This window comes from Bos indicus x Bos taurus, chromosome 14, assembly GCF_003369695.1.
Source record: "Bos indicus x Bos taurus breed Angus x Brahman F1 hybrid chromosome 14, Bos_hybrid_MaternalHap_v2.0, whole genome shotgun sequence".
NCBI classification, from domain to species: domain Eukaryota; kingdom Metazoa; phylum Chordata; class Mammalia; order Artiodactyla; family Bovidae; genus Bos; species Bos indicus x Bos taurus.
This window is the reverse complement of record NC_040089.1, coordinates 31,039,314-31,065,841: the sequence shown is the minus strand read 5'-3', so window position 1 is coordinate 31,065,841 and position 26,528 is coordinate 31,039,314. Positions and strand designations below refer to the sequence as shown.

The 26,528-nt window shown below is 45.8% G+C and overlaps 1 protein-coding gene across 1 annotated transcript; it reads right to left on the bottom strand.

Moving 5' to 3' along the window:
* On the bottom strand, nt 1–26,528 carry VXN (vexin). Its single transcript, XM_027561096.1, has 6 exons — nt 26,016–26,528; nt 21,270–21,325; nt 11,969–12,119; nt 7,804–7,865; nt 4,845–4,936; nt 1–2,560 (listed from the first exon to the last, which is right to left on the bottom strand). The coding sequence occupies exons 1-6, from the start codon at nt 26,080–26,082 to the stop codon at nt 2,377–2,379; spliced, it is 612 nt and encodes a 203-aa protein (XP_027416897.1). The 5' UTR covers nt 26,083–26,528; the 3' UTR covers nt 1–2,376.

The following is a 26,528-nucleotide window of genomic DNA, read 5'->3' as shown; positions in this document are numbered from 1 at the left end:
TACTCTTGTGGGCATTTATTAATGTCACAAACAAAGCATACTTTATTTTTATTTGAATTGGCCAATGAAAATGTTCTACATGAGGCAAACACTTCATCATGAAATTTTTAAATGAAAAATAAATAAGCTCCATCCTACATATATCTCCAGCTGCCACATAAAATAGAGGACATCAGTTGTAAAGTAAATAAGTTAAAATAAATAGTTGTAGGATAGTCTGACAGGTCCAGTGTAAATCACCTGTTCCCTCCCTATCTTTGTTCCAGGCTCCTTCATCTGTTCACTGTAAGAATATTACACAGTCCACTGTGGCCCTTATTGAAAGAGCCCTTGATGTCCACATCTCCAAGTTATGTTCTGTTGGGAGGACTGGGTGTTCAGTCTAAAACAACAGTTGAAGAGCAGAGGTCAGCAAGGTGAAAGCCCAGGCCTCTTACCCCCATGTCGTCTTACATTTCACCTGGAGATATGGAAGCGGGTAATTCCCAGAGCAAAAAGCAACACACGCCCATGAAGCAGCAGCATGTGAATAACTGTTGTGTCTGAGACCAGTGATGTTGGCAAAAGTTCCCTTTGTACTAAGAAATGGCAATTTCCAACCTGGTCTCAGATTAAATTTCACCATGAAGTCGCTGGTTTTGTTAAATGAGTTGGGTTAGTTTAAGCTTCTGAATTAGAAAACAAACCTTCTGGAAAGCAGACTTGAGGCCACAAATGACAAAATACAAGGCACATCCCATTAATCAGCTCCACAGGCAGACATTACCAATTGATCACTACATTCCTTTATCTCAGATTCCAGCCCCACACAGCACTCCACGCAGCCTGTGCCAATCATTTATGTCCTGTGTTCCTGCCTTGAGAATCACAGGGACAGGGGAGCCTGGTGGGCTGCCGTCTATAGGGTCGCACAGAGTCGGACACAACTGAAGCGACTTAGCAGCAGCAGCAGCAGCAGCATTTGAGATGAAGTTTATTTACTAGCCTTGGATCTTCTCTATGTTCTGAATGTTCTGTAGAAAGGAGTAGATATAACATAGGCATTGAACCCATGATGCCAGCTATGGGTTGGGTGCCTTCAGACTTGTCATTTAACTGCTTTAAAGCTGTGTCTACTAAATGGGAAAGGCCACCTACTCAGAGTTGATAGGAAGATTGGGATAATGTATGTGAAGTGCTCAGAATCGCACCTGGCACACAGGAGGCATATAATAAATGGTAGCTGTCATAATCATGTTATTATTTTAAGGCTATTGACATTGATAATAGAATTGATGATGACATTTCCATTAAAAGAAGGAAAGCATAATATTATATATTAGGTTGAACCCTATGAAATTGATAATTATTTTCAACCTACAAAAACAAGAATTTCTTGTTCAGTGTTATACATAATGATGCATTTCATTTATATCATGTACTTGTTCTAACTTTGTCAAATTGCTTCCTTCAAAGACTGCCCCCAGAGACATATTCTTAAATCAGCTGCTAGAATAAGCAAAGAAAGCAGTCTAGTACAGAGGATGAGGACCTGTATTTAGTATCTGGTATCTAGTTCCATACCCTTTTAAGGCCTCAGCTTTCCCATCTGTAGACTGGGAATACTTGTGCTTTCTTTAACAGGAATTTTGTGAATGTAAGAAGTGATGGATGGGAGAATGCTTTTTAAAGCTAAAATAATTATACCCAAGCAAGGTATTATTAATTCCATTAGACTGTGCCACTTCAGAAAAGATTAGCATTCAAAATTTTAAATCATGTTTTTCTATAGAAAAATCACATGTAAAAGAATAGAGAATTCATGCAATCATGCCAAATGATCATCAAAACTGATCTTGACGATACCCTCAAGTGGATATTAGAACTACTAAGTAAACACATAAAGCGCTTTGTCACTAAAAATCATACCTCATCAAGATGAAATAAATACAGTAACAGGAACAGTGAGAACCAGTGTGTTTACAAGTGCCTCAAATGTCAAACTCTTACATTTATACCAGAAATTAGAACAACTCCCAAGGAAGACTGAGGAATTGTCTGCTTGATTCCTTGGAGGTCTTTAAAATGGGTTGGGAAAGTGGGTTTGATTTTGGTGCCATTTTGCTTAAACATAGGGATAAACTTGATGACCTCCCAAAGTCACTTTGAGACCAACAGCTGTATCGATTCGAAGAAGGGAACATTTTCCTTTTGCCTTCGAGGGAGGTTTCTGTCCCATGTCCTCAGCCAGGGTGATTAGTTAGTATTGGAGGGTGATGGCACATGGACCAGCTACTAGCAGAGGTGAATATGTGGCTCCGTTCCGATCCGGAAGTTTCCTCCCCTTGTGCAGTGAACTGGGGCCAGCGCAGGGCACTTGGGCCGGGGGGGTCATCTTTAGTCAGCCTCGAAGGCGCTGTTGGTAGCTCCCACATACTCAGACTTCTTCTTGTGCCTGGTCCACATTTTCCGGAGGATGCTGGGCATGCCGCAGGGAGCACTTCCTGTTAGCGGGAGGGAGGCTTCTGCTCCCTGGGGGAGGGTTGGAAATTCTTCCGTCATCTTCTTGAGGTGTCTGGATCTACAGAAAAGCCGAGGTGGGCAGGGAGAGTAGTCACTCTGCTTAGCCTGACTGTTAACTGTTGCCCTCGACAAGTGTAGCTGGAACCCCCGTTCCTCCTGGGCCCCTATGACCTGTGACCACATGGAAGGTCACTGTTGGGCCTCATGCAGGAATGACAACCCTCACCCCGCCCCAGGGGGTCCTTGATGCGGAAGGGAAGGAGGTGAACCTGGGACCACCGGCTCATGGATCTCAAGTTCTGCTCTTGTTCCAAACTCTACTCTCCCACCCCTGCCGCGCCCCTCAACTCGAACGATTTTGCTGGAAAGGTCAGACATCACCATGCGTCAGCTCTTGAAAGTGAACTTACTCTATGACCTCAGTGACTTGACCTCGGCCACCCTCAGTTTCCTCACGTGTAGGATGGAGATAATTTTATCTAACTCTTGGGGGTTTTGTGAGGGGGGAAGTAAGACTATATAAAGCATCCGGCACGTTGCTGACTTCAATAAAGGTTCATTTTCCTCCTCACTTGCTCTCCTGTAGTGAAAGAAGCGGCCTTTGTTTTCTTTTCTATAGCCAGGGTCCAGGAAAAAAATGACATGAGAATATCTACACTTAGGGACACAGGGGCCATTTAGAAGAACGCTTTGCAGTAGAGGCAAACGGCTCATTTCTTGAGGGGGTTCATGTTTGCTGGTTACTGCAGCCATCAGCAGCAGCCTTACCTGCTCAGAACAACTTGCTACCAGAACTTAATACAATTGAAATTAGATTTTTGGGACTTCTCTGGTGGTCCAGTGACTAAGACCCTGTACTTCCAAAGCAGGGGCTGTGGGTTCTATCCCTGGTTGGGGAACCGAACTCCCACATGCCTCAAGGTATGCCAAAAAAAGAGAAAGAAATCATACTTTTCTCTCATCATATCTCAATATGTCGATGGCTTGGTTTTTATTGTTTGTCCTAGACTGCATTCTTTCATCTAAAAGGGCTTCACACTGGCCTGGTCCTCCCTTAATTCCCTCAGCTTTTAAGGTGTGTGCCCCTTGGGCTGATATGATAGCCCATGGTCCCTCATCTGTGAGCACATCACATGTCCCCAGGCATGTGTCTTTTCCATTAGCATATTGTAAAGCTTTTTGAAAAATGATGCAATCATTGGTGCAAGGTCTCCACACATTATCTCATCCAGTTCTCACAATAACCCCTGGAGTGGTTATAATCATCCCCATTTTTTGGTTTTGTTTTTAAAGAAATGAGGACACAGAGGTCTGAATAACTTGTCTGAAGTCACAGCAAGTCAGCGTCAGTGCCAGCCACCCAGGCAGAACTGAGTCAAGAGCCCACACTCTTCGTCATCCCTGAAGCCACTTTTCTGCTCCCTCCAAGTCTGGAGGATTGTAGTGAGGGTGTGGCTATCTTAGTGTTCCACTGAAGGCAGTGGGGTGGTCCTTGGGGGTGTGGGTATTGCTCTGGCTATTCTAGCTGCTGGTTCTAGAGCAGAGTTGATAGTAATGTTGTTGTTGTAGTTTTGTCACTCAGTCTTGTCTACTCTAGCGGCCCATGGACTACAGCCCGCCAGGCTCCTCTGTCCATGGGCCTGCCCAGGCAAGAATACTGGAGTAGGTTGCCACTTCCTTCTCCAGGGGATCTTTCTAATCCAGATATCAAATCCTTGTCTCCTGCATTGGCCGGCGGATTCTTTACCACTCAGTCACCAGGGAAACCTTAATAGTTACATGCAGGTCATGAATTTGGTTTGAAACCTTTGTATCTTATGTACTTTTTACCTGGGCAGGGGGCCTGAACCTAATGTGTGAGGCATTTCAGGAGGCTCTGTGTATGGCCTGTGATTGTGTGTATGTGTGTGTGTGTGTGTGTTAGTCGCCCAGTTGTGTTGGACTCTTTGAGACCCCATGGACTGTGGCCCACCAGGCTCCTCTGTCCATGGGATTCTCCAGGCAAAAATACTGGCATGGGTTGCCAGTTCCTTCTCCATGCCCTGTGATTAATTTATCTAATTAACCAAAATTCCTCCCAAACGACACTTCTCCAGGTCTAAAGAGTGGCGGTAATAAAGTAGAAACCATCAAAAACACTTGAGCTTAATCCTAGCGAAACAGTCAACGAGGTGCTACAGAGACCCGGGATTATAGCCCTCATTAGAAGGTCATTTATGGCTTCCAGGGATTTTGTTTCAGCATCTCTGTGGGATCTGTCAGCCAGGCCACCTGTTACTCTTCTGCGCAGAATGGGAGCAGGTGGGGAACCCCTGGGAGCTTGCTGGAGGCACAGCACTTACCCTCTGGTGAGCACAGCTACGTTCTCCGAGCCCGGGGCTGCCGCCTCCAGGACCGTGGGGGCTTTCACGGAGATCCGGGCCACCGGAGGCATCTGGATTGTGAGAAGGGAGAGTGAGGTTGTTGCTCTGTCGCCAGCTCCCCCACTGGCTGGAGCCACTGGAAAGGGCATTGGCTAAGCTGCTGAACCGGCATCAACCTAGGGCAACGGACCTCATTCCGCCTTGGGCCCTAGGCTCCCCTAGGGGGGCATGTCAATGCAGCACTGGGCCCACCCTCGCTTCTGACTCAGTAGATCTGATGTTGGCCTGAGAAGCCGCCTTTCTAGTAAGTTCTCAACTGCTGCTGGTCCCCAGACCCCACTTTGGGAACCACTCACCTGGAGAAACTTGAAAGTGAGCAACTTATTCTAGCCCAAGGCCTCTGTCCCCCTAGTACCCCCGATCTGTGTCCACTTTGTTGTCAAATCCTGCAGGTTCTCACTTGGAAATGCGGCCAAGTGCAGTGACATTCTCCTCCACTGAGCCTCAGGGCCAGTGACCCGGGGACAGGATCTCCTTGTTTCCCACCAGACCTGCCCCACACCCCAGGCCCCTCCCAGATTCGCAGGGCCTCCCGGCTGAGGGTGGACCGAGGTCAGCTCTGTCCCTTGCTTCATGCGTGTGTGCTCAGTAGCTCTTTCATGTCTGACTCTCTTGTCATCCCATGGACTGCAACCCGCCAGGCTCCTCTGTACATGGGATTTTTCAAGCAAAAATACTGGAGTGGGTTGCCATTTCCTTCTGCAGGAGATCTTCCTGACTGAGGGATAGAACTCGAGTCTCCTGCATTGCAGGCAGATTTTTTACCTGCTGCTCTTTAAGGTCCTCAAAACAGGACTCCCCCTTATCTGCCTCTGTTTCCCCGACATGTCCCAGCAGGGCTGGTCCTGCCTTTTCTGATGCTCACCCACAACTCTGCATCCTCACCCAACCTTTCCTTCACTCTCTGGATTGAGCCTCATCTCTGCCTGCCCTTCAAGGCCACTTCCTCCAGGAAGTCTTCCCTTAGGCTGGAGCCCGTTGATTTATCTCCATCTCTTGTCCTCATGGCACTGAGTCCCTGTGTGTCATGTTTTGGCAACCCACCAATTCCGTGTCTTTACACTTCTGTTTCCTCTGCTTGTGCAGTCTCCCCAGGAATGGCTTGGCTTGGATCAGGGTCTGGGACTTAACCCTTTGCTGGCTCTCCTCTTAAAGGAGGTGGTGAATGCTCAAGAGACATGTACTGAGTTGAGAAGGAACTGGGGCCCTGAGCAGGGCCAGGTCCAGAGTTTGTTCAGTCAGTGGATCTCCCCTTTGCTCCTCCACCCCAAGCCCCAGGGAAGGCTTAAGGTCACTACATTCCTGGAATTGCTGGAAAATTCCAGGTCAAGGACACCAGGATCCACCTTCCCCTGCTCTCCCGCGCTGGCCCAGGGTTGTGGGCAGAGCCACTGTGCCACCTTGTGGCCTCTCGGGAGCTGTCCCTCCGGTCATGCCAGTGGCCAGAAAATCGCTTCTTCCCTCTCTGTCCTCCGTCCTGTTTCCTCCAGCGCATATTAGCATCCAGTCAGATTTGACTGTGTGGGCTCTGAATTGCTCTCCCCACCCTGGGATAGAGGGCCTCTGAAGAGCTGCAGGACTCCAGCCCTAAGGTCTCAGGCCCAGAGGAAAGGGTCAGTCATGCTGCTGCTTTGCCCTCTTGCTGCCTCTCCATTGAGATTACATCTCCATCACCAGCCTGTCCCATCCCCTCTCTCTCTGACTTCCCAACTGCAGCTACCTCTCCAGGGTTGGGGGCAAGTTCATCCAAGGTGATGGACTGCCCTCTTTCCCTTAGCCAGGGCTTGCTGGGGGCAGCGGTTCAAGCTGTCAAGCCTGACAACCTTCACTTTGTGGCAACAGCCAAACCACCCTGGGTTGCCCCTGGATACCGGGTTGAGTCAGGGAGCTCTTGATTGTCCCATCGCTGCCCTTTGGGCGATTTTCCTAATACAGGGATGACCTAAATGAAATAATTGAATTAGATTTCCTGCCCAGACCAGGAGTGAAGCACTCACATCTCTGCCCAGTCTGTTCCATAAAGACGAGCAGATGGCTGAGACATTCTCTCCAGTCTGTTCTAGTTCTCATGACCCATGAGTCTTGAGATCTGATGCCCACAGAGTCCAGGACGCCCAAGCTGACCTCTCCTTCAGCCACCACTTCACCCCTTCTCTGCTGACCCTGAGGGTACCCATGTTCCTGCCCGGAAGATGATGAGGGAGATGTGTTTTCACAGGGTGATGCTGAGCTAGACCCAGACATGCACTATGTGATCCCCTTCAGGAAAGGACAAGCCATCCAGCTAGGGGTGGGTGGGCCGCAGGTGGCTTTTGGCTTCTTCAGGTGTCCTTGGCCGCCAAGAGCCACCTTGCCCAAGGTCACCCTCTCCTGGGCAGCCCGCATGCCATGACAGAGCCAGGGGAAAATATAAAACCTTGGTCAATTGGATCCATCTCGGGCAACCCCAGTGGACGGCACTTGCCTCAGTACTCCCGGAGGAGGCAGTTCAGGGTTCCCTCTGAGATGATGGTGTTTTGTGCTTTCACAGAACTCGAGATCCTTGCATCTCTTTACCCCTATAGCTGTCTCTGGGAATTGGCCAGGCACCTCCACCCAGCAGGGACTTACCACAGAAACTGCCTCCCCCCGCCCCCGTGTGAGATGTCTGCTAGGTGATACCTTCTGTTTGCCTAAGAGCTGAATATCTGGCAAGAAAGAGAGCAGCAGCCAGTGGTGTACCACTAGTTGACAGGCTTTAGGAACAAAGAACCCTCAGCTGCAGTTTTCTGATAATCCCCAGGCCTGGGACAAAGGATGCTTGTTCTCCCTTCATGGCACAGATAGGGTGAGATGTTTAAAGCCTGGAAGATACAGCTAACCAGGCTAGATTACTTACCAAAGCTTTGCCATATGTTCGATTCCCACACAGATTTGCTGATTTGGGTTCTGATGTCCCCACTGCAAAGTTGAACGGAGGGGATGTTACTCGGTGGTACTCTTCTGGTTCTGCATCAATTATATTGTTAGCTAATCAAATCACAAATGTAGGAATTTCTAAGGGCCTTTTTACTGAGTGGCAAAATCATGAACTAGGGTCAGGATTGGGGCGACTGTCGAGTGGGTCACCTGCATTAAATGAGACAATGTTTATGTGTCTTATACTCAGCACATCACCTGACACAGTAAATATTCAAAAATATTTACTGGCACTCTTCAAGGGGCTAGAACTAAGATTTAACAAGATCACATGTGTGAAGGTGTTCAGTACAGGGTCTGCCTGTAGTAGATGCCCAGAGGATGCGCCCTTAGCTCCTCCTTCCTTCCTAAGGAGTCACATCACATGATATTATCAGGCGTTAAGTCTTTACAGCTGGGATCAATCATTTACCCTGCGCTCTTGAACGCACCTCTGTGAAAATGTGCCTTCCTCTCATGGGAGGATCGGAGGTTATTAGTGTCCTGAGACACTGGCCTGAGATGTAAGTGAGAACCTTCTTTCTGTGCCTTTATTTCTGAGGCCCGTGCTTCTGGGAATCCAGGTGTTGAGCTGAGTAGCTAGTGATGGGTGGGGGGAAGCTGGCCTTTGATGGAGTCCCTCCTGGGGCAGATGTTCCTGGCAGAGCCCCATCCTATCAGACTATAGCATAGAGAACACGCCCATCACCCCACGGAAAGCATCTCAATGCTAATAAAATGAAGTCACAGGCTACCAAGATCAGACCACGATGTGTCATGCTCTGGCAGAAGTGCTGACAGTAGCTTGTACTTTTCAGTATTTACTGTGTCAGGTGCTGTGCTGAGTGTGGGACACACAGACACCATCTCATTTAATCCTCACTACAATCCTCACTCCTCCAATGTGCTGTGCTCAGTCATGTCCGACCCTTTGTGACTCCATGGACTATTAGACTGTAGCTCGCCAGGCTCCTCTGTCCATGAGATTCTCCAGGCAAGAATACTGGAGTGGGTTGCCATTTCCTCCTCCAGGGGAATCTTCCCGACCCAGGGATTGAACCCTCATCTCCTGCCTCTCCTGCATTGCAGGTGGATTCTTTACCACTAAGCTATTGGGGAAGTCCTTACAGGCAGACATATTAATAGGTGAGGAAATGCAGTCTTTAAAGATGCACAGCAATTATGATGAAGCTGGGTGAGGATGACTGAGGGAATGGCAAGCTGACCTCTTTGGTTGTCTTGCAGGGCTAGGGAAACTTGACCGAGGGAACCCCTAACCCATTCTGGGAGGAGTTTTTCAGGCAGAGAGACCCAGGGAGGGCAATCCACAGAAAGGACCGTGTCAGGGAAGGTCCAGGATATAGCAGAATATAATGAGTGGTCACAGCTCGGGGTTGTTCTGTGTATGGATTGGCGGGGACAGAAGTGTCACAGGAGGTGGCCCCGGAGAGGGAGCAGAAAACTGGGTCCTACAGGGCCTTGGGTGTGGTCTGGAGGGCAGCTGGGGGTGGGAGGACACAGTGTTTAATGCAGAGGGATAACAGATTCTGCTGTAGAAGGACCCTCCAGCAGCCTTGTGGAGGGAGAGGGCCTGGTGGCTGAGAACCAAGGTTTGCTGCTACACACCAGGGATGAAGGAAGTCTCACCCAGGTAGCCTGAAGTTGGTACTAAGAAGAGACGAGACCTATGTAGGAGCTGACATTGTCAGTGATTGGTAATGTGGAGTAGGGGTGGGGGAGGACAAGGTGGGAGGTTGGGGTCAACACCCCAGCGATTTACTGGAAAGATGGATAGCGACCCCAGCTGAGAAAGGAAGAGAGGTTTAAAGGTGGAAGACAATCACATTTGAACAAGTTAATTCTGAGATGTCTGAGGCCACCTTGGTGGAAAGGTTCCACCAGCCCAGGAGGTGGGGTATCCCCTTTCCTGGGCACCTAAGGTTCACCTGCTCAAAGCTGCAGGCTGAGAGGGTTTCTCAGCTGGGCCTCTGCCTTCAGAGTCCTGCTATGTCTAAGCTTCCTCAGGGCATATTTCTGCCACATGAGAAGGCTGCAAACCCAGGAGCCTCCTCCTGTAGCTCAGGAGAGAACTGGGTCTCCAGATGTCAGATTCCCGAAACACATGTCCTTCTCAGAGGAGGATGGCAGACTTGTGCCTGAGGCCAGTGCCCAGCCTTTCTGGGGAAGAGCACTTGGGCCTGGCTTTGACTCAGACACCCTCCCTCCCTCTCACCCTCCCCTGGAATCTGTCAGATTGTGGGAGCTGAGGGAGTTGAATCCATGCCCAGCTCAATCTTTTTTTTTTAACCTGACTCGCACATTCCCTGCATGAGCTGACTGTCACATGCCGGGCAGAGTCTCCTCATTTCATAACTTAGTGTTCTCTCCTCCAGTCCAGGCTTCCACAGGCTGCTTAGGGAGGAAAGGAGCCCCTGAAACTAGGCAGTTGGAAGACATTATTCTCTGGAGGGGAAGAGGCAATTAGCTGGGAAACCAGGAGACCTGATATTTAATCTCAGTTATGTTGCTAATGAGCGCTGTGACCTACGGTAGGTCAGCTATTTTCCATGGTTTCCATTTCCTCTCCTGTAGATCCACAGCAGGGGCTGGCAGAAATCTGTGGGCTTCCACCTTCAGGGCCCAATAGAATCACTGGGGAGCAGGCATGTTAAGACAGATGGCTGAACCCACCCCAGAATTTGACCAAACAGGTCTTGGGTGGGACCCAAAATTTGCATTTCAAGCAAGTTCTTGGGTGATTCTGCTGTTCCTGGGACACCCTTTAAGAACCACCCATCAGATTCTCTCTAAATCCTTGGTCATCAATATGTTGTCTTGGGTCAACATTGTCAGCATCATCTGGAAGCTTATTAGAAACAAAATCCGGGGCCTTAGTCCTGAATTAGACTCTGTATAAAAACAAGATTCCCAGGTGATTCTCTGGTACATTAAAGTTTGAACAACATGGCTGTAAATTCATTTTATGATTTTATGGAGAAGGTATTCTTTTTTTCTACACACAGGAACCCATCCACCCACCCACCTATATATAGACAGAGAAAAAAATTATCTCCTCTTAATTTGCAAGGCAGATTGTGGTTTCCCTCATGCTTTCATTTTCTGTAAAAAAGACATATATGTAATCACTTAACTAGAGAATATAGCTTGATTTATGGGTTCTCATACTTAGGCTCGTAAAAACAGGATCAGTGTGTTTGTAACCAAAGAAGCTTTAGAGATCTAGTCTAAGATCTATGAAGGAGGAAAGAGGGAAGATGGTTGGATGAAGAGCCATACTCAGTGGAGTCTAATTTCAGTTCTTGTAAAATACAAAATAGTTGACACTCCAAAGCTTTGAAAAGGACGTCCAAGACTTTTTGTGTATTTCTGGACTTAAAAATATGAATAACTATAGGCTGTGGGCATAACAGAAATAAACTAAACCAGGAATTAAAGGCAAAACACCATCAAGACTTCAGCAAGCTAGACACAGATTCCTATTTAACTGCTGGAGTGGGAGCCATTTTTTAAAAATAGTGTGGAAGGTAAGACTCTGTTTCCAACTTTCAAAACAAATTTGTTTCTAAATTCTTTTTATAAATTGTTGAAATAGTTTAAGCCATTCAAATTTTAAAAAGTGGGATTTTAAGATGGCAGTTGATGAGTCTGTATAATTTCATACACACACATACAGCATAATGTAAGCTTCTTTTACTTCATAAGTCGTGTCTACACCGGTTTCCTCTCCCCCAGAGTAGAATGATTTTTATCTCCTCCTGAATCCCGCGGAACTGCCTCTGGAGCTAGGTGGTAGATCAGGCAGACCCAGAAGCCAGTGGTTTAAGGCAGAAGGTGTTTTGTGGTGCGGCGGTGGGTGGGGCCAAGAGCAGGTGCATTCAGAGCGGGACCAGCATGCACTGCGGAAGGCAGCGGCCCCACCCCAGCCATAGGTGCACCGCTCACCCGGCCTGATGGAGGACCCCAGGGAAGACCGCGCCGTGGTGGGAGCAAAGCCAAGCCAGGACGCAAACACCGTTGCAGCCACTCTAAGTGGGTCACTGCCCCTCAGGGAGGTCCCAGGGGCCGCATAGCCGGGATGCACCTACCAGGCCTGGCGGGAGTCTTGGCCGGATGAGGACCCTGCAGCCGCGGGTTCTGGAAGCGGCCCGACCAGCGGCCCTCACCGTCGCGGCGGTCGGTGCGGTGCGGCAGCAGCTCCACGGGCCGTGGTGCGTAGAGGTCCGACTCGATCACCACCTGCGGGGAGGAGGAAGAACCTGAGTCACCTTGTTCCTCTCCTCGAATCTCAGAACCCCCAGCAGAGGCCCAGGCCTGGAACCTTGTGCCAACTTGGAACTGCTGGAGCTGTTGTGGGGAGCCGTGAGAAAACCTGGGGGAGACTGGCCCGAGACAGTGAACCGTTGTATTGAACTCCAGCAAGTCGAGGGGTACCACGGTGCAGGAAGATGAGGCTTCTGAGGGTTCCCCACCAGCTGTCCCTTCAAAGAGTCAGGCCCCCAGTGGAGGCCAGCTCCCTGCCTCAGAGCCAAATATGGTTTAACAACAGGACAGGAATATTTTGGCCACCTGATGGAAAGAGCTGACTCATTGGAAAAGACCCTTGGGAAAGATTGAGGGCAGGACGAGAAAGAGGCGGCAGAGGATGAGATGGTTGGATGGCATCACCAATTCAGTGGACATGAGTATGAGCAAATTCCAGGAGACAGGGAAGGACAGGGCAGCCTGGCATGCTGCAGTCCACAGGGTTGCAAAGAGTCGAACGCGACTGAGGGACTAAACAACAAAAACAACAATTTGAAATGGGGATGGCTCTGGAAATTGGGGTCTTGCAGCCTCTGCATCTCAGTGGGAGCCCTTGTTCATGTAGGCCGTGGCTTTCTGGATGCTCCATTAGAGAGACCTAGGGAGAGGACTTGGGCCCCACCTGACACCCTGGATGTAAAAAGAAAGAAGCTGTTGGCAAGTGGAGCAGGCACGGTTCCTGGATACTCACACTTCCTCTGCTTTGCAGAATGCCTGTGTCAGGTGGAGCTGTGACATGAATTTCCGTGACTTGTGGCTGATAAGTGGGAATTCTGGCAAGCTAGAATAGAGTGCTACATGCTAAAGTGTTTTCACTACTGATCACCTGCTGAATAGTTGTTTGGGGAAAAGTACATTAAGAAGAATACCACTTTTGTCAGGGTCCACTGAGATGGGCCTTTAAAATTAAAATTAAAATATTTAAATTATTGAATAATTTAAATGTAAAACTTTGAGACAAATAGTGTTATATTTTATCTTAATTTGAGGGTGAGGTGACAAAGGGAATCTCGACAGCTTTTGGGTCTTATCCTGCCTATTTTTTATATATAGCTGCAAATGACAATGGGCTCATTCAGTCCCGTGAAGCAGGTAGAACCTCCAGCATTACACAGAACCTTCTCTGAGGTTTGGATTCACTCATTCTCTTGCTCACTTGCTCCTTCCTTGCACAGACATACTGCGAGGGCATGTTTGTGTTAGATCCTGGCACGGGGTGTATCTGATGAGGTGGACCTGTCTCAGCCCTTACAGTCCAGGCTTTGATGAATTCCCCTCTGTTGTCTGCAAAAAACAATTGTGGTTGAAGCTGAAGCAAATAAGACTGAATTTTAAATATTATAATAAGGTGATATTTTATCTTAGTGGAGGAAATTTGGACCTTTAATAAGTATCAGGCCACTAGAGAAAGTGGATTCGTGACCACACTTCTCATACCAAAATGAGCATCAGACAGGTCAAAGATGAATGTTAAAAAAACAAAAAACAAACACAAGATTATGGCCCAGTATAGCATTTGTTACAGATAATAGGGAATTATCCCTGTGTACATAAAACTCTTGCCAATCAATAAAGAAGGAAAAAACAGTAGAAAAATGGGGCCAGAAACCAGCTGGCAATTGATAATAGACATACCAGTGGCCAGTAAATATGAAAGGTGCTGGACAGCCATAATTAAATGGAAATTAAAACCAAGTTGTCTTTTCTCCTATCAGATTGTTGTTGATGATGAAGAAGATGAATCTCCATTTGGGGTCACGCAAACAGGAGTTCAGACCCCAGGTCTGGTGTTTTGAGACTACATGCAGGGGGGTCATTCTCTGGATCATCCTTGCTGGTTGGGGCACAGTCCCTGCTGGCCGTTCCCAGAGATTTCAGGAACACGGCAGGCTCTTCCCTCATGTCGTCCGTTTCCTTACCAGTGACTGATCACGTCCCCAACAGAGGGAGGGGAGCTATCACTCTTGGCTTCCATTTATCACAAATAGTCCTTTGCTTAGAAAATTAATTTATCCCCAATTTAGTCATATCTGGCTTAGGAAATTAAATCTTCTCAGGCCCATTTTGGGAACTAGACTCATTAATTTTTTGCCTTTGGAGAAAGCTGATGATAATTCAGGACCGTTTAAAACTAGGTCCCTTTCTCCTCTAGGCACTGCTGGAGGTGGGGTTTTTCCCTAATAATTTAAAATATTCTTTTCCACCTTGGCTTTATTGAGGCATAATTGACACATATAGTTGTATACGTTTGAGGGGTACAGTATGTTGAGTTGACATGTTTATAAACTGTTAAATGATTAGAAGGGAGGTGTTTCTGCTGATTTCTAGCAAGCCTTTTCTAGCAAGCTGGATTTCCAGCAAGCCTGGGGCAGCACTCACGGACCCTACACCAGCAATGGGTCCCCCCCGAGTGTGGACTTCCAGGTCAAACAGGAGAGATGTGAGCCCCGTTACTGGCTTTAAGACCTTTGACTGTTGGCCTCTCGTCACAGGTATTTTAGATTTTACTTTCCTGCTCTCAGCATTCCTCTAATGAGGAGTGAGAACTGGTGTGTTTTCCAACCCATTTGTAGAAGGAGGAAGTAAGGACATGAAAGCCTGTGAAGTCCAGGGAGGACAGCCTAGCATTTCCTCTTCAGAAAAGGATTCCTGTGGTTGATTCATGTTGATGTATGGCAAAAACCATCATAATATGGTAATTATCCTCCAATTAAAATGATTTAATTGGATTCTTTACCATCTGAGCCACCAGGGAAGCCCAAGAATACTGAAGTGGCTAGCCTATCCCTTCTCCAGGAGATCTTCCCCACCCAGGAATTGAACCAGGGTCTTCTGCATTGAAGGTGGATTCTTTACCAGCTGAGCTACCAGGGAAGCCCAAAATAAATTAATTAATTTTAAAAAAAGTTCCCTTTGAAAAACAAGAAAGGCCCCCTTTGCACTCCCTTCTCCGCACTGTGGAGGGGAGAGGGGGAGAAGGAAGGGGGAGGGAGAGAGTGCAGAGGCTTCAGCTATTGGGAAGGGAGCCCCGCTGGATGCAAGTTTCCTGGGGTGGGGATGAGGCTGGGTTCTTCCCAGGTCATGACCTAGGGCCCTGGCCCTCAGCAGATTATCTTCTTGGCCCTGAAGGATGCCAACGCAGCAAAGGAAAGAGGAGAGGCCTCACCTCAGGAGATTTCCCTTTCTCAGCTGGCCTTGTGCTTCTGTCTCATGCCACACAGTTGGGGAGGCTCTGAGAGGCCTCAGGACAGTGTGTTAGGCCCATGCCAGGGAATGGACAGCTGGTTCTGAAGGCTCCCAACAGTCTGGCTTATTCTCTGGTCTAAAGGACCCAATCTAAGTTCCTTCCTGCCGCTAGTTTCAGAACAAACCAATCTGAGAGCAGGCTCTTTAGCTCCTTGACCACAGGGGTGAGACTGGGGAAGGGGCAAAGGGGAGACCAGTGTTTAATGTTGGGTTTTCCTTTCTGAGGTTAGTGAATCGCCTGCTGAAAGTAGACAATGAACTCGTGTAACAGCTATATTCTGATAAGTTGATGCTCCTTGGATGGGCTCATGTCAGAGACCTTGGGGCAGGCAGGGAGTCATAAAAACAGGTGGGACCTAGATGATGGAGGATCATCATCATTAGGGGCTGATAGGATCCGTAGCAAAGTCCTAGCTCAACTTTCTAATTTTACACACAGGGAGACTGAGGCCAAGGGGAGCCCTGTGTCTTCAAGGTTCAGACCATGGTTTCATGAGCCCTAAGGGAGTGCTGACATCCAGGTAAGAATTTTCAAGTGCAAATTGTTTGCATGGTGCATTTTGAAAAAATCAGATCACCAGAAAGAAAAATCAGATCAGCCCTTCTCCACAAGATTGAAATCTGGGGCAAAAGTGACATTTGCAGTCTTATTCTTCCATCTTTCCTGTGGCGGTGCCACTGCTTATTATGAAGAGGCTGTGAATCTTGGTGCCAGTGGCTCCATTGAACCGAGAGGCCTGACTGACCCACGCTTTAGTGTAAATCTATTCCTTTAAGCTACTCTTACGTTGTCTGTAGCATCAGGATAATCAGAATGTCAATTGTTGTTGTTCATTCGCTAAGTCATGTCCAACTTTCTGTGACCCCATGGACTGTAGGCTTCCCTTGCTAGGCTTCCCTGTCCTTCATCTTTCCCAGAATTTGCTGAAACTCATTGAGTTGGTGATGCTATCCAACCATCTCATCCTCTGCCGCCCCCTTCTCCTTTTGCCATCAATCTTTCCCAGCATCAGGGTCAATAACATTGCCTAAGAATCAGAGAGGGTGCGGGGGGAAAACCTAGTAAAACTGTCTAGAGAAGGGAGAGTGTGTGACTGTAGAAGAAGAAGATGTAAATTATGAGTGGCCCACAGAGGGAGAAACTGCGGCACCAAGAATGAGTCAGAGAGGAAAGAGATATTCGTAAAGGAAGAAAACTGACATGGTATGGTATAGTCCAAGGGGTGAGACTAGATGCAAATAAGAATTTCAGGGAAAAATCGTAAATACTGGTACGTAAGAGCAGTTGCAAAAGACCTTTCCTGTCTTTTCTAATTTGAATGTATGGCTGAATGTGAGTTTTATGAGCAGAGGATGAGTCAGGCAGTTAGGGGAAATCAGAAATTCAGAGGAGAGCTCAAAGGCCAGAGAGTGTTATTAAGCTCTCTTACCTGTAGGAAGATTGCATATTTGAAGACAAGATCCTAACTTCTGTTTTGTTTGTTTTTAAATAAAAGCAATTTTTTATATGTATTCATATACTTGAGTCATTTTTTTCTCAAAGTAAAAATATTTTAGAGAGGGAGAGTCATAAACTATAAACATAGCAGTCTTTTTCAGAAATTTCCATTCCCAGGAAAGCTGAGAGCTTGGTTCTATGGAGTTTTGTTGTTTTGTCGCTAAGTCATGTCCAACTCTTTGTGACCCATGGACTGCAGCACACCAGGCTCCCTTGTCCTGCGTTGTCACCTGGAGTTTGCTCAGATTCATGTCCATTGTCTATAGAGCCTGGCTGAAGTCAGCTGGATGTTCCAGGAGGCAGTGCTCCATGTTTTGGGGGCTTCCCGTACCTCATGCCTATGTGGCTTCACCTCTACCGTGGAGAGTTGTCTCCTTTGTTTAGGTTCTGAATCCCTTGAGAAATTTCTTCCCTAGGACCCTATTTACCTCCTAAAAAGTATGATTTAGTTTCCATTTTATCCTCACAGTTCTGTCCTTATAAAGCTAGTAGACATTGGTATAAGCGGTGATTCAGACACAAACATTGTTTATGGTCAGGAATTCAAGGCAAGAACTTGGATAAGAACCAAACATTCCTAATTCCCAAAGGATCTTCCCTGAGTCATGAATGATTTGTGGTCCTTCAAATCCAGAATCCAGATATTTCTTAATTTACAATGGAGTTACGTCCTGATAAAAACCCCCAAAATATCGTAAGTCGAAATGCATTTTATACAACTAATCTGCCAGACATCACAGCGGAGCCTGCCTTAAATGTGCTTAGAATATTTATATCAACCTCCTCAAAATCATCTTGCACAGTCTATTTTATAATTAAGTATTGAATGTCTCATGTTACTGGTTGAATACTGTACTGGAAGTGAGAAACAGAATGGTTGTCTGGATGCAGAATGGCGATAAGTATATCCTGTTTATATCCTTGTGATTGTGTGGCTGGTGGAAGGCTGTGGCTTGCTACACTGCCCAGAGTCACAAGCAAGTAGCGTCTGCCTGCAATGCGGGAGACCTGGGTTTGATCCCTGGGTAGGGAAGATCCCCTGGAGAAGGAAATGGCAACCCACTCCAGTATTCTTGCCTGGAGAATCTCATGGACAGAGGAGGCTGGTGGCCTACAGTCCACAGGGTCGCAAAGAGTCAGACACGACCGAGTGACTTAACTAACTGACCATGTATCGATAGCCTAGGAAACAATCAAAATTCAAAATTTCAAGTATGGTTTCCGAATGCATTTCATTTTGGCACCATAGTAAAGACAGCAGTCTTTATGAAAGTCAAGACATCATACGTCGGGGACCATCTGTAATACCAAACTTGAATCTGTTCTCAAAGTCGAAATTACACACAACCCCTCCCTTTTCCATTTTTGGGGACACCTGCTACTTCTTGAAACTCAGGAGCTCTGGACTTCCCTGGTAGTCCAGGGGTTAAGAATCTACCTGCCAATGCAGGGGACATGGGTTTGAGCCCTGGTCCAGGAAGATCCACATGCCATGGGGCAGCCAAGCCTGTGTACCACAAGTACTGAGGCCTGAGGGCCTAGAGCCCATGCTCTGCAAGAAGAGAAGCCAGTGCAATGAGAAGCCCGTGCACCTTACTAGAGAGTAGCCTCTGCTCGCTGCAAGTAGAGAAAGCCCACGTGCAGCGGTGAAGACCCAGTGTAACCAAAAATACATACATAAATAAATTTTAAAAAGCACTTTCCTTTCTAGATTGTGGTCTTAAGTTTTTCGGGATCATGAGAAATAAGAATTCTTGCCTTAACAACAAAAAAACCCCATTAAAAGCCCTTTCTTTCTTAATATATAAAAATATTCTCAAAGGTCAATTTAAAAAGGGACATACAAGTGACAGAAAAATGAGCAAAAGATATGTCTTTTAACTCATAGGGGGAAAATATAAAAATCTATGAAAAATGAAAAATGATATTAATAATTAAATAAATGCAAATTAAAATAGTTTCACCTATCAGATTGTCAAAGAGTAACAACATTGATGTCATATAGTATTGGTTTAACTGTTCTGGTAAAGGAACTTTAGAACAGTTGCTAAGAATTTGGCAACGGCTATAAAATTTTTTCAGTGTTTATATCCTTTGAGCATTTTCTTTCTTTTTAAAAATTGACATACAGGATTATGTAAATTTAAGTATAAGGTGTTAGTTTGATGACCCAGCATTTTCATATCTATGAATTTACCCTCAAAAACATTTGCATAGGAGCATAAAAATACATTCAAGAGTATTTCTTGTGGCACTATTTTAGTGGAAAAATGGGGAAAACCCATTTATTGATGATTTGGTTAAATAATCTAGAAAACTTCAGATTAGGTTTGAGTGAAAAATTATAGTGCATTCATACAATGGCATACAGCCTCTAAAAAGAATGGGGAAGGTCTGTGTGTGTTAATTGGCATGTAAAGATTTTAAAATTTATTTAGTGAAAAAAGTAAATTGCAAAACAACATATTATTGAGCAATAAAGCATAACTGTGTACTGTTATATGAGAAATTTTCACTTAAAAATACTAGTGTTTATTGAATGCTCAGTATGTGTCAGATTTGGACAAGAACTTGAAAGAAAGAAAGTAAAAGTGTTAGTCACTCAGTCGTGTCCAGCTCTTTGTGACCCTCTGAGCTATAACTCTGTCCATGGGATTCTCCAAGCAAGAATACTGGAGTGGGTTGCCATTCTCTTCTCCAGGGTATCTCCCCAACCCAGGGATTGACCCCAGTCTCCTATATTGCAGGCAGATTCTTTACTGTCTGAGTCACCAGGAAAGCCTGAGGACTTCATGTGTATTAAATCATTTGTTCCTTCCAATAGTTCTTGGGATATATTCTCGATTATCCCCATTTTAACATTAACAAAGCTGAGTCCCAGAATGGTGGGGCTGTTTGCCCAAGGTCACAAAGCTAGAAATGGATAGAACAGAGATTTAAAACTAGGAAATGGATAAGAACCAGGTAGTTTGACTCTAATCGACATACCTAACCACTGTGTTCTTCAGCTTCTCAGGATTTTTCTGATACTATATTTTACATCTTTTTAGTGTTTGAAATTTTGTAATGGGAACATTGGAGAAGGCAATGGCACCCCACTCCAGTACTCTTGCCTGGAAAATCCCATGGACGGAGGAGCCTCGTAGGCTGCAGTCCATGGGGTCGCTAGGAGTCAGACACAACTGAGCGACTTCACTTTCACTTTTCACTTTCATGCATTGGAGAAGGAAATGGCAACCCACTCCAGTGTTCTTGCCTGGAGAATCCCAGGGACAGGGGAGCCTGGTGGGCTGCCGTCTGTGGGGTCGCACAGAGTTGGACACGACTGAAGCGACTTAGCAGCAATGGGAACATACTGCTTTAGAAATTTAAAAAGTAATAAATATATATAAAACAATGACTGAAACCTAATTTCATTTCCAGGACACTTAGAAAGTTTTTTTTTTTTTTTAATGGAGAATAGGATTTTAAAAATTGAGATCCTTAGAAAATCAAAATGGTGTTCTACAAAAAAATTGTGATAGAAATAGAAACTCCAGTATAAGCAAGAGGGAACAATTAGCCTTGAAAATAAATCTTTTAAAGTACAAAACTGTATTGAAAGCTTTTGTAAAGAAATCTGTAAGTAAAATGAGAAATTCAGCAGCTCTAAAGACGTGTAAACTAATTTTAAGGTAATGCATGTACTTATTAAAGTAGCAAAAAATAATACAAAAACGTGAAAGCCAAATGTTGATGAGGTTGGAGGTAAATGGAAAAGCATTGTTGGAAGCCTGGCAGTTGTTCAGAATTCCTGGTAATATGGGACAAAACTGTAAGCAGAAAGCATCTTTTAAAAATCACTGTTATATTGTCCACTTTAGCACAGTAGAAGAAATGCCAATGATGGATGGGTGAAACTCTTCTTTTACTTGTTAATACTACTTTGAGGCCTATGCACCACAGAATTAATCCCCAATAGTATTTTGTACAAATAAATTTATTGCACTGCTATTTATAGTAGTGAAAAAATGGAATATTACGAATGCCAACAACAGGGGAACACCTAGATCAAGGATGCTGTACCCATATCATGGATTCTGTTTAAGAAGAGAAGAAAATGTATATGTAAAACAAAAACTATCTGATGCAAAAGTGGGTCCAGTACAGAGCCTTTTGTTGTCTGGTTGACATTTGTCAGTTGTTTTGATTAAGTGGACAATGGACAGCGCAGCAGCAACCTGGGCTACAGAAAACCTTTATGGTTGTTAAGAGCATGGATGGAGTGGGGCAAGTGAAGAAGCTGGACATTGCTTTTTAAATGAAAGTCAACAAAAGGATCAAAACTGAAGTTTTCTTACATTCTTGGTTAAGAGATGTTGAGAGCTTTTGACTCTTCTTCTGGCTGGACTGGTCACTGCAAAGAGAGAGAAAGGAATTGTTTTAGAGAACACCTATGAGGCTTAGAGCTTCCTCGGTGGCTCAGCTGGTAAAGACCCAACTTGCAATGAGGGAGGCCTGGGTTTGATCTCTGGGTTGGCCTGGAGAATTCCATGGACTGTATAGTCCATGAGGTCACAAAGAGTCAGACACAACTGAGCGACTTTCATTTCCCGAGGCTGATGCAGCTACAGTAGCAATACTGAGAGGCTATGTACCTAGAGTGGCACAGGACACAGGGGAGGGGGGATGGGAAGAAGAGAAGGATGCAACTGCAATTTTAGATGTTCCTTGATCAAATGCACCAAAGTTCAGAGCAGTATTAGTCATGATAGCCCAAAGGTGAGTCATTAACAAATGAATGGATAAACTCAATGTGGCATAGACATACAATGAACTGTCATTCAGCCTTAAAAAAAAAAAAACAGAATGAAATTCTGAAACTTGCTCTAACATGGATGAACGTTGGGCTGGAGGAAGGAGGGAATGGAGGGTTATGATTTCATGACTACAGAGCACCAGTTTGAGAAGATGAAAAAATTCAGGAAACAGACAGTGGTGATGTTTGGACAACAATGTGAATGTACTTAGTGCCACAGAACTCAACACTTAAAAATGGTTAAATGATAAAGTTTTTATAATGTACATTTTACCACAATGAAAAAACTCAGAGTCAATTAGCCATAGAAAGTTCCTTGGTTGGGAAAAGGTGTATATTTGGTTGGAAGTGGAAACACCCAGGCATCTCTTTTGCACATTGATGTTGAGTGACTTAGAAGTGAAATCCTGCCATGTCATTACCCTGGAATGGAAATGACCTCTTGTCAGAGGTCAGGTAAGAGCTCAGGTGAGAGCTCTGTTGGTGTTTTTTGAAGAGTGAGGGCAGCCCTGAAGCCAGGAGAGCAGGGCACTGGTTGAGCCAGGGGTCTCCACTCCTTTCACTTCGGTGTGAATCCCAACTTGACCAGGGTCAGTGACTCATCCTCACTCCCTGTACTCATCTGGAAGATGGGCGTGGAATTCACAACCACCTCTGAGGGCTATGTGCAGGCATGCTCAGTCATGTCTAACTCTTTGAGACCCCATGGACTGTAGTCCTAAGGCTCCTCTGTCCATGGAATTCTCCAGGCAAGAATACTGGAGTGGGTTGCCGTTTCCTCCTCCAGGGGATCTTCCCATCCCAGGGACTGAACCTCCTGCATTGGCAGGGGAATTCTTTATCCCCGAGCCACCTGGGAAGTGCCTGCAAGGGTTACAGTGAGGATTAAATGGACTAATCTTTATCAAGTCCTTAGCTTGGTGCCTGGCAAAGAGTGAGTTCCCAGGCTTCAGGGGTGGTTATTAAGATTATCTGTCTCTGCAAGGTAAGGGCAGGTGAAAGGAGACTGTACATCCATCAGGAGTTCTCCTTCTAGAGTTTTCTCCGTTTCCTCCTGCAGTTCCCCAGTTCCCCTTGCCAACTCCGCCCCACTGTTGTTTATTCCCAAGAGAATTATTCTGAAGGCCGTTCACCCTAGAATTAAACCCACTGGTGTGCTTCAGGAAATAAGTTCTGGTATAACTTCTTGGTAAAACCACAGATTTTTATCTTTTATGTTTACTGTGAATTGTGCCTGTGAAATCTTTCCCTTAAGGGCTCCCCTTCTCTCTGGGAAGTGAAAATACACACTTGTCCTCAGTTACAGACTTGGTCTCTGTATTGTGCCTTTTAACTACTTAAACACTGTAACACTTGCTGTTGCCATATTTTTGTGAGAAATTAAGATGACTCAGCTAAATGCATAGATTTAGGTTGAACCCAGTGTTTGTGTGTGTGTGTGTGTGTGTGTTGGAAAGAGGGATATAATACAATCATAGGTGTGATAATGGCTCACATTGGCCTTTAGTAGGTGATGGACAGCTTCTTTCCTTCTCATTCACTTCTCATAACAACTCTGTGGGGTTGGGTCTCTTCATTAACTCTATTTCATAGGTAGACACTGAGGGTTAGGGCTACACAGATGGGGTGGTGGAACACAGCCTCTGCCTCTGAAATTTTGCTCTGTGAATGTTTGGTTCATTGCACGTTGAATATAGTAAACAGGAGCATTTGGGAAAGGACACACCAGGGAGAACTATAACCCTTGTTAGAGGAAATCAAACCAACTTGTCTTTCTAGAGGCAGGGAAGGTGGGAATGGGATGAAGAGTTACGAATCTATCTGATAAGCAGTGACTTAGGAAGACCTGGCAGGCACCGTCTTCTCCCACTGAGAGCCTGAGGCTCTGGAGGAGGTGAGATGAGACAAAACAAGGTGTAGGAAGAGGCAGGCTTCTTCTACTGACAGTCTAATATAACACTGTAAATATCCCTTTCCCAGAGAACAGCTTCCTGAGCAGTGACATGACCATGAATACTGATGACTGGTTTAATACCCGGAGGTGGCCGTGAATAAAAATGGCAAGAAAGAAATTCAAGGTTGTGTATTTATCTTTGACTAAGCATATTCATTGCTGTAAATCTGGAATAAAGAGAGAAACTACATTGTAAGTGATGCATTGGGTTGGCCAAAAAGTTTGTTCGGGTTTTTCCATAGCATCGTATGGAAAAATTCCCTGAATGAACTTTCTGGCCAACCCAATATTTAATGGTGCTTACCACCTGCCAGGTACTGTTCTAGATGCTTTACATGTCTTCTATATCTCAATTCCACCCCCTCACCCACAATAACCTCAGGAAATAAGTTCTAGTTCTTCCTTTTTTTATAAGATTGGAAACTCGAGCCCAGAGAGGTTGAGTGCCTGTCCAAGGTCACACAGCCCACACGTGGTGGTAGGTCTCTTGATGAGCCTGCTAAGCCAATGGATTCAAAGGCCCTGTTTTGAATGATTCTCTTTAGGTGAAGTATGACTTTCCTCCTGAATTGTATAAGTTTTTGATTTAAAAGGGCCATTGAGCTTTGAGGATTTTCTCCCTTAAAATTTTTTTAAATGGAAAACATTTATAGAAAATGGACATTTTAGCATTTTTGTATTTGCTTTCAATTTGTTTTCTTCTCATGCAAAAGAAATAGCAAGCGAGAGGGCAGCTTTGGTCCCCTTTTTACCCACCTCTAACTCTATTTTCCTCCCTCCCCAGAGCTACTAATCTCACTAACTTGGTGTCTTTCCGGCCTGTGGTTTTTTTTTTAATGCTTTTCTCTAGATACGTGTGTATAAACAATATATAGTACTGTTTCATATTTCCAAATTTAACAATCTTTAGCCTGCTTTATTTCCCTTTCAATGTTATGCTTTCAAGTTATTCATTGCTGTAAATATAGAATAAAAATAGAAATCACTCTGTAAGTGATGTATTTAATGGTGCTTCCTACCTGCTGGGTACTATTCTAGATGCTTTATACGTTTTGTCTATATCTCAATTTTCTCCCATATTAACCTTGGAAGATGAGTTCTAGTTCTTCCTTTTGTACGAGATTGGAAACTCAGGCCCAGAGAGGTTAAGTGTGGACCTGTGTCTACACACATAGACCCAGTTCATCCCTGTTGACTGCTGTGGGGTCTTCCAGAGTCTGGTGACACCACCTTTAACCCCTTCCCCTCTTCAAGAACATGTAGGCTGTTTTCAGTTTTGCCCTGTGAGCATCCATGTGTATTTACAGGACTGGAACTGCTGGGTCAGAGGGTCACCTTTGACTTTTCAGGTACCTTCCAAAATCTCCAGAGAGTTCCAACTTTAGCACGTGGGCAGACTCCCCAGTTCTTTTTCCTTCCCCTCTAACTGGCAATAAATGTCTAAAGCTGAATTTATGTTCTGCTGGCTGTCTCTCTGTGGCCAGACTGGGTCCCTCCCTGCCCCCCAGCAGTGGCCCTGTTGATGGCTGACATGGGAAGAAGAAAGGAGTTGTTTGAACAGAGGGGTCACTGCACCAGCAGATATTCTGACCTTTTCATTCAGTCTGACAGTGAGACCCAGGGCTAAGCCAGGGTCCCGGGCTCTCCCAGCAAGACAGGGGCTGCAGGGAGAGCGCAGGGGCAGCAGAACAGAGAGCCGAGTCCTGCAGGTGGGGCGAGGAAAGTGTCCAGAGCCACAGAACCCTGCCTGGGACTGGACACCGTTCCCCTCGGAGCAGCAGGGCTTTTACAAAGTCACACCCTCTGGCAGTGCCAGTTCCAGGTTAAGTTTGGGAGCGTGGCCCTGGGGTCTGTGCGGAGGCCAGCCTGAGTCAGAGTATTCTTGGACCACTTCATCGGACCACTGCCAGCAGGCTCCCCCCTCCTGTTTCACGGCACAGTGAGAAATCATACTTTAGAGCCAGCTGTTTCTCAGTTCGGAACCCTCTTGTTCCCTGGAGAAGAGTCTCTCTCCAGCTGCCCTGGGAATTTTGTTTTCATCCCTGTTTCCTAACACAATGGCTCACTGTCAGTTTTACTCAGCATATTGGGTTTTGCCAGTATCGAATTCAGTGTTTAACTGCCCTCCTTTCCCCCTTGATGGATTGTTTCTCAATGACCGATGTTCGTCCATGCCCCCTCCCCTTTTCAGAAACACCCACAAACACCATCACAACAGAGGCCATCCGACCTCAGAGACCTGAGGGTAAACGTAGTAAAACAGCACGTGACTGTCTTTTACCCTCTGACCGAAACAGCCACGTTAAGGAAACAGTCAAGGGCAATTTTACTCACCCTTGGAAGGAATCACGGTGGTGAAAACTTCTATATTTTCATCACTGCAGCTGTAAATCTGATGCATCGTTTCAGCCTTCTCTCCCCAAAAGTGCCCGGGGATGGGAGGCCTCTCTCTGAACCCCTAGTCGCGAGGTCTCCTAATCCAATCTGGCTCTGGGATCATTGTGCCTGTTCACAAAAGACAGGCTGGTGCTGTGATCTCATTTCATTCCAGAGTCTTCACTGCAACATTTTCTAATCCCATCTGTCTTTTTTTTTTTTTTTTTATGAATCCTATTATTGCAAACCTTTGATGGAGCCTAGCGCTTCAGTCCCCTCCCAGCCAGGATGTATTTAACATCTTTATTTTGCCGTGCCTGCTGCAGTGGATTTGGAAGTCTTTTGTGAAGTGGTGATGAAGTGAAATCGCCTACTCGGTTAGCGCCAAGCGTGGCTGGAGGATGATACTGAAAAGGAAACGTGATTTTTGGTACCGGCAGTTCCCCTATCATTTCAGAAATGAAGAGGCTT